This window comes from Cyprinodon tularosa, unplaced genomic scaffold (genome assembly GCF_016077235.1).
Source record: "Cyprinodon tularosa strain WSP-4 unplaced genomic scaffold, ASM1607723v1 ctg241, whole genome shotgun sequence".
NCBI classification, from domain to species: Eukaryota; Metazoa; Chordata; class Actinopteri; order Cyprinodontiformes; family Cyprinodontidae; genus Cyprinodon; species Cyprinodon tularosa.
In genome coordinates, this window is record NW_024038899.1 from 100,929 (window position 1) to 115,474 (window position 14,546).

A 14,546-nucleotide genomic window follows, 5' to 3' on the forward strand; every position below is an offset into this window, starting at 1 on the left:
TATCGGAGCCCCGCCCGATACTGGTATCGGTGCAACACTACTCAGGATCAATATTCAATCAAATTAAATAATACGTTTAACCCATTTTCTATCCAATAATAATATGTTTTCAACCAATTATATTGGTTTCTGATCAGTTTTTATTCAGTTTCATGCTATTAAAAACAGTTTCAATTGAGTGCAATTCACTTCCACGCTGATACATTTAAATGTTTGCATAGACAGATTCACCCTGGGATATTCAAATTCTGTTTCTGTTGGATCAACTTTCTGCCCGTCTGTCCATCCAACACCACTTTATATTTTATTATTTTTTTCTTCTGTTAAAGGAGAATCCAGTTTTTTTTTTTTTTGTTTGCTTGTCTTTTTTTTTTTTTTTTTTAACAATGCCTGTCTGGCAATGTGGCAATTAGAATAATTGTCTTGATGCCAAAAAGAGCCCAACAGATTTTACTTTCACAAGTGGAGCAGTACGGCTGTCTCTATAGTGTTCCTCTTGATTTATGCATATAAATAGCTTTATTATAATTCATGCAGGGAGTTTTACAGATTATATGGTCACTGCATTGTAAATAGAACAGGAAAAGAAAAACAGAAAAAAAGAGAAAATATGAAAGAAAGAGGAGATAAAAGGACATCCGTTAATATTTTAAATAAAATAAATAATGTATAAAAGCATTATGGACTTGTTGTAATATTAGTTAAAAATGCAGGAAAAAAAAGACCTTCATGGAAGATTTGGTCTCACATCTTTTTTTAAAAAGCTGATTTATACAAGTGAATTTTTTTTATTGAAAATATAATTATTCTTTTTCCTTTTTCTTCATTTTTATTGAATAATTTTCCGGCTCAGACCTCAATTGAGTCCTTTTCAGTTGACTCACAGGTGATGATGAGTCAGAGCAGCGATACCATCACCCGCACCTACAGCAGTTTCAACTGCACACCTGAAATCATTAGGCCACGCCCACATACCTGCCAGAACACGGAAGGAGGATTATATGGACTTCACAAAAACATTTAGCGACTGTTTGCTCTGTTGAAGACCTCTTCCTAACCCACCTCCCTCTCATCCGGGCCGGTAGTTCGGGATAAAGGCCGCTTTGGTCCGGGACAACCGGAGGAAAGTCTCGGTTTCGCCAGGTGAGTCCGCCCTGTTCAGGTTGTTTCCTTGTTTCTCAGCGGCCATGTTGGAGCACAACAGCCACACAAACCGAAGAAGAACTTATTAATTTAAAGACTTCTGTGATAATTTCCCTGTTCGGTGTGTTTTAAGGTGGTAATATTTGCTGTGGTTTTCATTTTAAACAGAATTTGCGCCACTTTGTCAGCAGGCCTCTGTTTGCTGCTGGCTTTAATCCACAGGTGTGTCTCTCTGTGGCCTCCAGATTACAGGTGCTGGTCATAAAATTAGAATATCATGAAAAAGTAGATTGATTTCAGTAATTCCATTTAAAAAGTGAAACTTGTATATTATATTCATACATTACATACAAACTCATATATTTCAGATGTTTATTTTGTTTAATTTTGATGATTACAAATGACAACAAATGAAAATCTCAAATTCATCATATCAGAAAATTAGAATATTGTGAAAAGGTTCAAAATTGATGGCCCCTGGTGCCACACTCTAATCAGCTAATTAACTCAAACCACCTGCAAAAGCCTTTAAATGGTCTTTCAGTCTAGTTCTATAGGCTACACAATCATGGGGAAGACTGCTGACTTGACAGTTGTCCAAAAGACGACCATCGACACCTTGCACAAGGAGGGCAAGACACAAAAGGTCATCGCTAAAGAGGCTGGCTGTTCACAGAGCTCAGTGTCCAAGCACATTAATAGAGAGGCGAAGGGAAGGAAAAGATGTGGTCGAAAAAAGTGTACAAGCAAGAGAGATAACCACACCCTGGAGAGGATTGTGAAACAAAACCCATTCAAAAATGTGGGGGAGATTCACAAAGAGTGGACTGCAGCTGGAGTGAGTGCTTCAAGAACCACCACACACAGACGTATGAAAGACATGGGTTTCTGCTGTCGCATTCCTTGTGTCAAGCCACTCTTGAACCACAGACAGCGTCAGAAGCGTCTTGCCTGGGCTAAAGAGAAACAGGACTGGACTGCTGGTGAGTGGTCCAAAGTCATGTTCTCTGATGAAAGTAAATTTTGCATTTCCTTTGGAAATCAAGGTCCCAGAGTCTGGAGGAAAAGAAGAGAGGCACTTCATCCACGTTGCTTGAAGTCCAGTGTAAAGTTTCCACAGTCAGTGATGGTTTGGGGTGCCATGTCATCTGCTGGTGTTGGTCCATTGTGTTTTCTGAGGTCCAGGGTCAACGCAGCCACATACCAGGAAGTTTTAGAGCACTTCATGCTTCCTGCAGCTGACCAACTTTTTGGAGATGCAGATTTCATTTTCCAACAGGACTTGGCACCTGCACACAGTGCCAAAGCTACCAGTACCTGGTTGAAGGACCATGGTATCCCTGTTCTTAATTGGCCAGCAAACTCTCCTGACCTTAACCCCATAGAAAATCTATGGGGTATTGTGAAGAAGAAGATGCAATACACCAGACCCAACAATTCAGAAGAGCTAAAAACCACTATTAGAGCAACCTGGGCTATCATAACACCTGAGCAGTGCCACAGACTGATCGACTCCATGCCACGCCGCATTGCTGCAGTAATACAGGCCAAAGGAGGCCCAACTAAATACTGAGTGCTGTACATGCTCATACTTTTCATGTTCATACTTTTCAGTTGGCCAACATTTCTATAAATCCTTTGTTTTTATTGGTCTTCAGTAATATTCTAATTTTCTGATATGATGAATTTGAGATTTTCATTTGTTGTCATTTGTAATCATCAAAATTAAACAAAATAAACATCTGAAATATATGAGTTTGTATGTAATGTATGAATATAATATACAAGTTTCACTTTTTAAATGGAATTACTGAAATCAATCTACTTTTTCATGATATTCTAATTTTATGACCAGCACCTGTATATCGAAATTACTGTTAATCTGTCAAACCTCTTATTTTACATATTTAGAGTTTCTTTAAAAGGGTTTCAAAACGGTTATCTTTCTAAATCACAATTTTAACTTGATTAAAAGTCTGTTTGAATATATGCAACCTGTCTAAAAATGTCAGTTTTGACTCATTTTTCTACACAGTTAATGGGATACCCAAATAAAGTGTAATAGTCCATTTTCTTTTTTTAACTCTTAATTTCATATTTCTTTGAAGTTTTTCTTTCTTTAGACTTCCTAAATTTAAAAAAAAATGTATTCATTCATTTTTAAATTGAGAAAAAAAATTTTCTCAACAAGCTGATTTAACTTAAAATCTACATTTCTGACTAACAATGCATCAAATAAATGTAACGTAAGCCTGCAAATTTTTATCTTGTTGGAGAATATTGGACATATGAGATTAGCTGATTGCTTATTAAAAGATGACATGGTTTGATCCTCGGTGATGAAAAGGAATTAAATTATTGTCCCGATTTATGTATCAATGATTTAACTAGCCTTTATCAGATGTATCTATTATTATCGCAACTAAATTATTGAATAATAGAAAAAAGGACCACAAAGGACCAATCAGAATGTGCAGCTGGACCTTTAAATAAAACTAGATCAATGCATCCCAAATATAGACATGTATCAATAAAAGGAGATCAGATACATCAGACTTTTATAAAAGGACATATTTCTGTTAAAATATATCGGTTTTCTGATACTATCACATTATTATTGGCATTTATGGTTTAACTCTACCACTACGCAGGGGCGGATTTAGGAAATTTGGGGCCCTAGGCAAAAACAGGCAGGGGGCCCTCTGAATTGAGAAGACGGCACATAAAACAGACCCATTATACAGATACAGAAATGTTAATGGTATAGACAGTCTCCAGAAAGCCACAAAAAAAGTCGCTAGATTTGTCACTAGGTGCTTTTTTGATGGGAAAGTACTAGAAGGGTCTGTAAAGTCTCCAAAAATAGCGACAAAAATGCTAAGTTAGCAGCGCTGCCCTTCGCACCGTTTGTATTTTAATGCTTTGCTGCTGTCTGTTTGAAGCTTTCTGGACATGTGCAGCAAATGAACTGATCCAATATGGTGGACATTGGGGGGGCACTGAGACACGTTTGTTATAAATGTTCTGATGACATTTTAGCGACAGGATTTTTAACAAAAACATAACTAATGTGCACAAATAAGGAATAGTTGGCTTAACCATGCATGTAAACAGAGTTTTATGCAGCTGCCTAGTATTGCCTAATAGTAAATCCCCCCCGCCACTAAGCTAATTCTTCTGTTTATTTCTGATTCAATAAGGTCAGCATTTATTTACTCTTTTTCTGACTTTATTTGCCGTTTTCAGCCACAGCTCAGAATGCAAACTGTTATGTCTCCATCCCTTCCTCCCATATGCCACCGAGCGCTCTCTGCAAAGCCAGAGGCGTAGCCAGAAAGTTTTAATCCGGGGGGCCAGGCAATAACCAATGTACACTGAGGGGTGGCCAAAAGCGGATAGGTGCCGGAACCTCAGGGTCAATCTACACGGATCCAACAGGAAAATGAACAACCCCAACAACCATATTTTCTAAATAAAGACAAACTATACTTTCCTACCGCTTTTGCTAACAAATAGACGCATATATTTAAACATTCATGCTGTCTAAATTAAAAGTGTAGTTGACAAAATTCTTTCAGTTTTTAGTTCTGGGGCGAACATCTTATTCATTATCATTAATAAGCTAGTTTTATTAATAATCATTCAGCATGAAATGAATATTTACATGTACTAATATCTACATTAAATGGTTTACTTATTATTAAAGTGGTTATTTATCTCTGATTTCAGTGAAGATTTATAGATGATATGCAGAGACGTAATTTTCTCTTTACCCATATAAGAAAAAAAACTATTTCTGAAAAGAGCATGAATTCTGTATTTATCTTTAATGTCAATATAGTAATGTGCATAATTAACCACGGGGTTTTTTTATTGTCAGGTAATTGTTTAAATACATAATATTGAAATGTTAAATAAGTTAGAACATTCCACTTGAGAGTATTACTGCTTCCACCATCTGTATTGGAGGGGAAAATGTTAGGGGTGGCCAGTGATTAGGTAAGGGTGGCCCTGGCCCCCCATGTAGCTCCGCCCCTGTGCAAAGCGCTTCTGGAAGTTCTTGGCAGAAACCAACAGCAAAATTATAATTATAAAAATAATTTTAAAAGGCGAGAATGAGTCCATCTTAGCTGAATCCGGTATCCTGAAATAAAGCAGCGACGTCTACATGTGCTTGGATGCAGGAAGCAGGCTTTCCAATTCCCGATATCAGCCGCTTGTTTTGGTTTTTACAATGTTTTATTTCCAATCACAACAACTTCTCCCATTACCTGCTGGTTTTATTCCATTTCCTCCTAATTGTTGGTGAACTGTTGATGTTCACTTCTTGAATTTGCTTTTATTGGGTGTTTAAACCTGATGGACCTCTGAGTGACGTTAAGGGAACATGCTGATTGGTTGAGCCGGCTGGACGCTTTAGGAAAAACTTTATTTGATGACGTTTCTTTTTTTAATTCCTAAATTCAAAAGGACTCACAGAGAAGTTTGCTTTAAGGTTGTAGGAGATCTTTTCAAACAATATGGGTGGAATAAAGGAAGTGATTACAGTAGGCCGTGACTTCAGTGTTTTCCACAGACAGCAATAAGCCGATATGTTTGATCCTCCCTCTGTTGTGTTTTTATAGAGGATCAACGCTGCAGGAAGAAGCTTCATCTCTAAACCGGGGGTGTTAGTCAAGCATTGCTTCGAACAGATGTAGAAACACTGTTTTAATCTGAACTACTGTGCGTTTTAATCCGACCGGCTCTTACAGGCAGTTATAAAAGGCCTCAAACTGGACTTAAACACTATTTTAATCCAGCTTTTCCCTCCAGTTTGGTTTGTTTACATGATTCCATTTGATAAAAGATGTTATTTAAAGTAAGGGCGACATCCTCATCACCCGTCTGTCTATCAACATATTTCAGTTAAATTCAAGTCATCGATATGATGCAATATCATCAGCAAAATAATTTAACGCCCATAAAATGAGCTTTAATAGAATTCAGGTATTTATATCAAAAATAGTAAATGGTTATATAGAACTGTTTGCTATGAGCTCATGCCTTGTGAATTTCAAAATAAAGGCATTTCTCAAAGATGATGGGAATCGATGTACTGATTAGTTCAAAGCACAAGAGAAACATTTGAAATTTATGTCAAATTACAAAGTAATACAACTTGGAACAAATTCATTACGGTCTACTCCTTTATTTGGACTGAAGTGCAGTTATGATAAAATTAAGTTAGTAATACAATCAAAATTGCTAAAAAGAATTCACTGAGGGAAGCAAAACATTGTTTTAACTTTAGTGACCCGAGCAAGCATGTGGCGACAGTGGAGATGAGCAACTTCCTTTAAACGGAAGGAAACGTCCACATGTTCAGGATGAGCAGCAATCTGAAAAGATCCAGCCAGGGGTGAGATGGGGAGGGAAAAAATGCTGGCACTGCTCCAGGGGTACTTTCTCATGAGATCTTATTTAGGCTTTAGTGGGCGTTATTTTTGATAGTAGGGAGACGGGAAATGGGACGGGAGAGAGGGGAAAGACAGGCAGCAAAAGTCACCAGGCTGGGTCACTCTATCCTCTAATGGCCGCATCGAGGACCAAGCCTCCATACATGGGTTGCATGATTTACCCACTGCTGTGTGCACAGGGGTACTTTCTAGGGGTGTAAATAATAATCGTTTTGTATCGATGCATCAATCCAACAGCCGACGATCCGACGCATCGACACGTCCGCAAGAGAATCGATTCATGTTTTTTTTTTTTTTTTTTATTCCTCCTGGGCGTAATTCTCCTCCCGTGCTGCGGTGGCGCTAAACCTATTTTGCCCTCCTACCTCGCTTCCTGGTCATACTCTTACAGCAGTGTGCTGCAGTGAGCTTGACACAGACATTTTTTATTTATGCTCAATATTGAAGCGTGGTCTGTGCTACACGCTGTGGGAATAGATACGGCGGAGGCGGCGAGGAAGTGGGGGCGAGTTTAGCCTGACAACGGAGGGACATGAGGGCAAAAAAGAGCGGAGATCCAGGAGCGCACCTCGCTCTTCTAGCGGGTCAAACTTCACGAGTTGTTTTCCGCAATTTCGGTCATAAAAACAGAACAAGCCGACCTCCTGTCTGCAGCACTGTCTGCGGTCAGCTACAATCTGGGAGAGGAGCAGCGGAGTGTCTGTGGAGGGGGGACGGGACGTCTGGAGCCGAGGTATTGCATTGCACTGATTATGTGCAGTATTTTTTGATGCAACTTTTCTACTTCTGCTATTTGCTGTTGTTTCTAAAAAAAAAAAAGCATAACGATATTACAGCTTTCATTGATTTATTTCAAACTTGAAACTTTGTTTAGCCTGTAAGGTGTAAAAAAAAAAAAGAAAAAAAAAATTACAGATTAATCGATAAATTGAATAATATCGTGGTGTATTGTTGAGTATCGAAAATAATCGAATCGTTGGGTCAGGAAATCGATACTGAATCGAATCGCCATGATGGATGTGATTTACACCCCTAGTACTTTCTATAGGAAAATGGGGGAAAACAAGGTTTGAGGCTAAAATATATCTTTTTGCTTAAGCATAGGAAGTAACAGAAATTTACATGTGACTAAGCATGATGTCGTTTTTCTAGGAAAGTAGCAAGCAGTGCCACTGGCCATGATGCAGCATAACCACTAAATAAGGAGTACTTTCTAAGTGAGGCAAGTTTTTTTATTTTTTTATAATATTGGTCGATTTAAAAAAAAGCTGACTGTCGCATCTTTTATTGAGATCCAGCGAATCAAGTAAACTTTTTTTAATGTTCTGTATTTTTCCCTTTTAAATGAATCTTGTTGCCTTAAACACAGCAGACAGACGTTGAAGCTGAAGCCACACCCCCGTCACGGTCACACCAGTTTTGGAAAACCTGAACAGAATCTGCTCAATTTGAATAACATGCTGAGGTTCTAAGGGAGTTAATGGATCAGAGATTCACAGCTTGGAAAACTTGAACAGCTGATTTCTCATCAATAGTAACAATAAGAGTGTTTTTCCTCTGCAACCATAGGCAGTTAAAAATTAAAGAATCACTATGATATGAATGAATGGAATACAGTTAGATTTATGGTTGGGCTTAGTTGCTCTCCTAAAGAAATATTTGCAGTATGAAGGGGAGAAGAAACTTTATCCTCCAGGCAGATTGAAAAATCAGAAATATTTCCTCTGACGGCTCCTGATGAGCAGGAATCCACCTGTGCAGATCACGTGCACGCTCATTCTCCTCTGTCAATCTCCCTCTTCCACTTTCTCACTCCAGATTTGCGGGTCAGCATGTGTCCCTCCATCTGGCTCGCACATGCACCGCATTTAGAGGTTGCATAATGGCCTCGGGTATCAGTAACGCAGCACCACTGTGCCACTACCACACGTGGGGAAGTGACAAGGGCCGGAGAAACAGACTGCTTATGTAAAGGCATTAAGAAGACCAAGCAACTCCTGCCACATGTTCACACCCAGTCGAGGAAATTAAAAATAGAAAGTGCTCTCAGAGTTTGTGAAATCCGACAAACATCTAGGGACAAAAGCATTAGCTGCAGGGCTCACTCGCCCTCAGCTGTCTTCTATAATTAATAATCTGAGACATCTTAAAATGAGAAACTGGCATCAAGGATATTTAACCATGCATGTCCTTGAGGCACTGCTCAAGAAGGTACATTTAAATTTGCAAGATATCTTGATGGTTAAATAAAATTACTTTATTGAAAATGATTTTTTTTATGCTGAGAAGTTTTAAAATGTTTTTTTCTATTTGTTCATATTTAATTTAGTTGATTATTTAATGTCATACATTTTGCAAAAAAGGTAAAACTAAAAAATATATTATACCTTTATTTTTACAGGAGAGACATTTTAGAACAAGTTCTTATTCACAATGGCGGCCTGACAAGTTAAGTAACCACTTAGGAAAGTAGGGCTAAAATAAATGCATTAGTAATACATCCATAAAATACAATTTAAATACAACAGACAACCCAAAAATTATTATGTAGAGAAGCAGCTGCAAGTGTCTGTGAACAAGGATCATATAATTGTTTTGAAGGATGAAATGGAAATTAGTCTATCCAATTCTAAATGTAAAAACGGCAGACAGAAATAAATAGCAGTGAAGAAATAACGAAGGTAAAAAAACAAAAACAAAGGAAGAATAAAACACACAAAAATATTATGAGATCACATAAATAAATACTTAAAAATATTAGGCATGGAACGGTTTATGAAAACCGTCCGAACCGTTCGGTTTGACTGTCTCGGTTCGGTTCGCTTGTGTTGCGTTCGGTTCATGCGCTGCTCCTTGTTCTCATAGGCGAAGCGTGTACACTCCAGAGCAGAAGGTGGCGCTACTGCGACCAAAGCCAACCACCAGTAGTAGACAAGAAGAAGAAGAAGCGAAGCAGCGTAGCCGGGTTTAGCAGAAAAAAATCAGTTGTTGTGGAGAATTGTGTGGGTATGGCGAGTGGGAAAGAACAGGAGTTGGAAGACGCGCCAGCAGCACTTTATAGGTCTGCTGTATGGGACCACTTTGCATTTAGAGTGACCTACGATGACGGCGGAAAGAAAGTTGTGGATAAAAGTGCAACAGTGTGCAAGCATTGTGCAACACGTGTTGTTTATGCTAACAGCAACATGACCAACATGTCAGGCTAACCCAGAAATCCCACATACTCTGTCAGTGCTCCGCTTCAGACTTCCTGCACAAAGCAAAGCCTACAGCCTCCGCTGTGGCTCCCGTCCGCTCCGCGAGATGATTAAATTCAAAGCAGCAAAACATGCGGAAATTATCCATGGTTTTCGCGGATCAGTAAAAATAATTAAAATTCATTAATTTATTTTTATTTTTTCATTAAATTCATTAATTTTATTTTTTCATAAATTTTTATAATTTTTATTAATTTTTTAATTTTTCGGTGTAACAATAAACATATACCGAACCGAAAACCGTGACCACGAAACTGTGAACCGAACCGTGGATTTTGTGAACCGTTCCACCCCTAAAAAATATAAGTAAATAAAAAATAAAGTTGAAGATTATAAAGGACAAAAAAATAAATAAGGTAAATATTACAAAGGCAAATAAAGAAGCTAATTAAGAGTTATATACATGTATGTCTCACTGTATAATTTAATTTCTACTTACATTTATTTGTTTATTGTATTTTTGGTGGCAATTAATTGTATGCTTATTTATTTATTGAGCATTTATTTCTGTATTTATTTTTAAATATGGCAGAGTTGGTCCTCCATACATTCCAGTTGCACCTTTGGCATTAAATTTCAAGGATTGGTTAGACTGATGGAAAATAAATAAATAAATCATTATTGGCATTAGCCGTAAAAAAACTGTATCTGTAGTGTCTTGGTAAATCTTGTAATTACCAAAATAAAATTAATTGAAGTTTGTTTTAATCTGATTGTGAAATTGTTTCAGACAACTTGCATCAGCGTAATATCTGTTCTAAATAAGATATAATATTTCTGTTAAAAAGGAAACTCATTTTTAAAGCTCGACATAAATTTGATTAATTTACTAAGCTACTTTTTTCTCAGTTACGGTAGTTATTCCAGCATCTCCTCCCTGCTGTGCTGATGGCGTGCCACCACCTCATGCAGGATTTTTTTTTTTTCTTGCTCTTAAATCTGCTGCGGCTCTCGTGGCACGGCCATCCAAAGCCATAATCCTGATGCCCAGGCTGCTCTGGTATAAATCCTATTTGGAGTTATATTATATATATAGCTGGTAACTCATCAGGAGGGCAAAAGATTAAAATTTTATTATTTGAAACCCCCCAGGAAATGCCTGTCCGCTGTTATGATGCGACTCAGGCTATGAAGGGATAGTGGTTTTAAACTGCAGACTTCAGGTGGGACATGTGTAAATTTTGTGCTGGAAAAGTTTATTTCTGAATATTTTTGATATGTGCAAAAAGGTGAATCTAGAAATAAAGATGTGATTACATGCTGGGTGAGATCATTTTATGATTTCTGTGGTGAAAAAGGCTCAGTCATTAGGCTGGAAACGAGGTCCCTTATGAGCCCACGGTGTGTGAGCACCTCAAAAAGATTCTTGGCTCAACAGGACAAAGGTGTACGTAAAAATGCATTCTTGGCTTTTAGTTCTGTTTGCAATTGTTCCTGTGTAACTTGAGGCTGTGGAGTATTGAGCAAGTAAAACTCTTTACATAAGGCTAAGTCGTAATTCATGCCAGACATTTTAAGAGCAAGCAGTGTAACTGGGCTGGTTCTATTAATTCTATATAGATATAATCAATCTTTGACAATATATCAATCTACAATGGATAGAAGTTCAACAAACTAGTCCATCCACCCATTAAAGAGGGAAATTAAGAAACACTTAGCAAAAAAGAAGAATGAGAATAATAAGTTGTGCTCGGCTCTCTTTAAGCGCCCTGTCACACCTTGATGATTTAGCCAGTTTATGCCCAACGTCCCAAAATCTCCTAAAAAGCTGTCATGTGCTAAACTTTCTCTGATTGTTTTTTATTTTATTTTATTTTTTTTGCTAGCCTAGCGTTTGCTAGCCTGTTGAAAGAAAGGATTTGGATGTTTTTCTGAATACTGCGCAGGAACAAATGGTTATCGCCACCATGCTTTCGGTCTTCCAGTTGATTTTTGGTTAGGAAGGTTGAAGTCAGCTACTTTCTCTATTAGCTATGTGTGTAAGATGAAGGAAGTAGAAATATGGGCAACTGGTTTAATTTTGACCTGTTCAGACAGGACTGTGACTCATCAGGCTGTTAACGAACGAGAGAGTGTGGCTTTTAGCAGACAAAAAAAGGCTGAATAGACTACCAAACATTTCTTCTTTTAAGCCTTGAACCTCTTAAATGAAACATGAAAACGCCGGTGAAGATTCTCAGCCATCCACGTCACAGTCACCCAAAAAAAAAACAAAAGAAAATTAAAAACGATCTACTGGACTTTGTTTTCAAGTTTGAAGATGTTTCGCTTTCCATCCGGGAAGCTTTCTCAGTTTGAATTAAAAAAGGAGGGAAACATGAACAGTTTGTTGAACTGGAATAAGAACAGGCATTTGTTTTGGAAATGGCTAAAAGTGGTTTTATCTGATATCGGTTTGATATTGTCCAAAAGACTAATGTATCTGATTTTATGGATCAGCATCTAAAATCTCCACTATAACTGTAGAAATACTCTGCTTCTGTTAAGTTTCTGTAAATCATTGCTTAATATTACATGTTATTTTCAGTCCTTTTGTTTTTGACTTTTGTTCCCTGTTTTTGTAATATTAATTGATTAAGATTTAACTTTCCACAGTATAAAATGAGTAATAAAAGCTTGTACAATTCAAACTAATATCATATCGGGTTGATATCTGTATCGGCCAATTCCCAAAGCTGCAATATTTATATAGTACTGGAAATGAAGCGGTTGCATCGGGACACCCCTACTAGGGGTGGAACGGTTCACAAAATCCACGGTTTGGTTCACGGTTTCGTGGTCACGGTTTTCGGTTCGGTATGTTTATTGTTACACCGAAAAAATAAAAAAATAAAAATTATAGAAATTAATGAAAAAATCCCCCAAAAAATTTATGAATTGTAATTGTTTTTAATGATCCGCGGAAACCCTGATCATTTCCGCAAGTTTTGCTGCTTTGAATTTAATCATCTTGCGCATGCCCTCTACGATCTTCCAACTCCTGTTCTTTCCCACTCGCCATACCCACACAATTCTCTACAACAACTGATTTTTTTTCTGCTACACCGGCTACGCTGCCTCGCTTCTTCTTGTTTACTACTGGTGGTTGGCTTTGGTCGCAGTACCGCCACCTTCTGCTCTGGAGTGTAAACGCTTCGCCTATGAGAAAAAGGAGCAGCGCATGAACCGAACGCAACACACGCGATCCGAGACAGTCGAACCGAACGGTTCGGACAGTTTTCATAAACAGTTCCATCCCTAACCCCTACTAAGCTAAGAGATTAATCTTTTATTGTAAAATCTTTAGAAATGAATAATTTTCTTGGAGTTATTTACATTTTTTTTTTTTCCAGTGAGACAACAGAATTAACACGTATCGCCAAAGTTTACAAAAAATGGACCCTGAATGAAAGAAATTAAATGTGTAATTTATTTTCTATGATTGCTTTTGTTTTGCTTTGTTCTTCTTTTTCCTTGCTTTTCTCTGCACACTTTACGTTGTAGGAAATGGCTAGAACTACTGTTGAAATGTCAGATTAAGGCCATATTGTCGAGCTTGTCTGCTGCGAGGGCTGCTCAATGCCGCTTGCGGCTTTAATTTAAACATTTTATGTTATTGATCAAGTTTTGACTGGCTTTTCAAACCTAAACCAACTTCGTCCTGGAATAACGCTGAGATTTAAGCAATATCTTTGCAAATGTCCACACCAGATGTTGATGAAAATCACGAATCTGTCACTCAAAGCTTGACTGCTGAGTGGTGGCAGCTTTTATATATGAATCACTGGTTTAGTCATTGGTGGTAAAGCATTAGAGGTGGTGTTTGGGAGGATCTCTGGCTGTTTGGGTGAAGTAGATGCGTTGCTGTGGAAGTGGCGGAAGGACTAAGCTTTGATGGGGGGATTAAAGGAGGAGGGGGTGGGGGGGGCCTCCACGATCTGTCAGGGCTTAGTACCACAATTATCCCAGCGGCTGCAGCTGCAGCTCTGACAGCAGCGGCAGTGGTGATGGTGGCAGTAGAAGCGGTATTTTCATTAGCGTAATGCCCAGAGACGTTCCAGAATTATGTAAGGGTGACGTGCCGTCATCCCTCCTCCTAGCAACAACGTGGCTGTTTGTTTTCCTTTCTATCCTTTTGTGCCTGGAGAAGCCAAAAGGACATCCATCAGAGCGGTGCTCGGCAGCGGGTCTCGTAGTAGCCACGGCGCGGGGATGTCACCGACCTGTGTGCTGGATGCAAGGCTTGTTGCCATGGAGAAGCAGATGCTCTGAGGAGCGGAGAAGGAGCATCCGATGACTCACAAAGGGATGAGGAGAGGTTTTGGAAATGAAAGCGCGGCAGCAGCGATGGTCTGAGGGATGCTTTTAGAGGAGACATAAAAGATGAAGTTTAAGAAGTTCATCACGATCATGCAAGCGGCAATGGGGGTTGTTCCTTTGAACAAACGGGAGCTTCTGCCCCCTGGCAGGAAACTGTGGAGACCACCAGGGTGAGTTGGATTTCTAATAACAGGCACAGACCTGCGTGCATGCATGAGAGTAATGCGCTGTTTTTAGCGCTTGTTCATTCGTGGCATTTCCAGCTTTACATCCTAATATTGCAAACAGAGAAAATATTTAATGTTTAGTTTATAAATCAGGAAAGGAACGGATAGACTTTGGAAAAACATGCTGGTATCTGTTTGATTTTTAATTTAAGTAGTAAATT

The 14,546-nt window shown here is 38.4% G+C and overlaps 1 protein-coding gene across 6 annotated transcripts in view; it reads left to right on the top strand.

Annotated features, from left to right (window-relative positions):
• Positions 1–943: 943 nt before the first annotated feature.
• Positions 944–14,546, top strand: part of tjp2a (tight junction protein 2a (zona occludens 2)) — a 75,754-nt gene continuing 62,151 nt past the window's right edge. For 3 of the 6 annotated variants that reach the window (XR_005281021.1, XM_038287609.1, XM_038287608.1), the window contains exon 1: positions 13,892–14,328. Coding sequence is in view for 4 of the 6 variants with exons in the window: in XM_038287609.1 (XP_038143537.1) it covers positions 14,222–14,328 (107 nt within the window). In the remaining 2 variants the exon portion in view is untranslated. Of the gene's footprint in view, positions 1,144–13,889; positions 14,329–14,546 lie in introns of those variants that run through there. The other 3 variants (XM_038287613.1, XM_038287606.1, XM_038287610.1) reach the window with 3 other exon arrangements.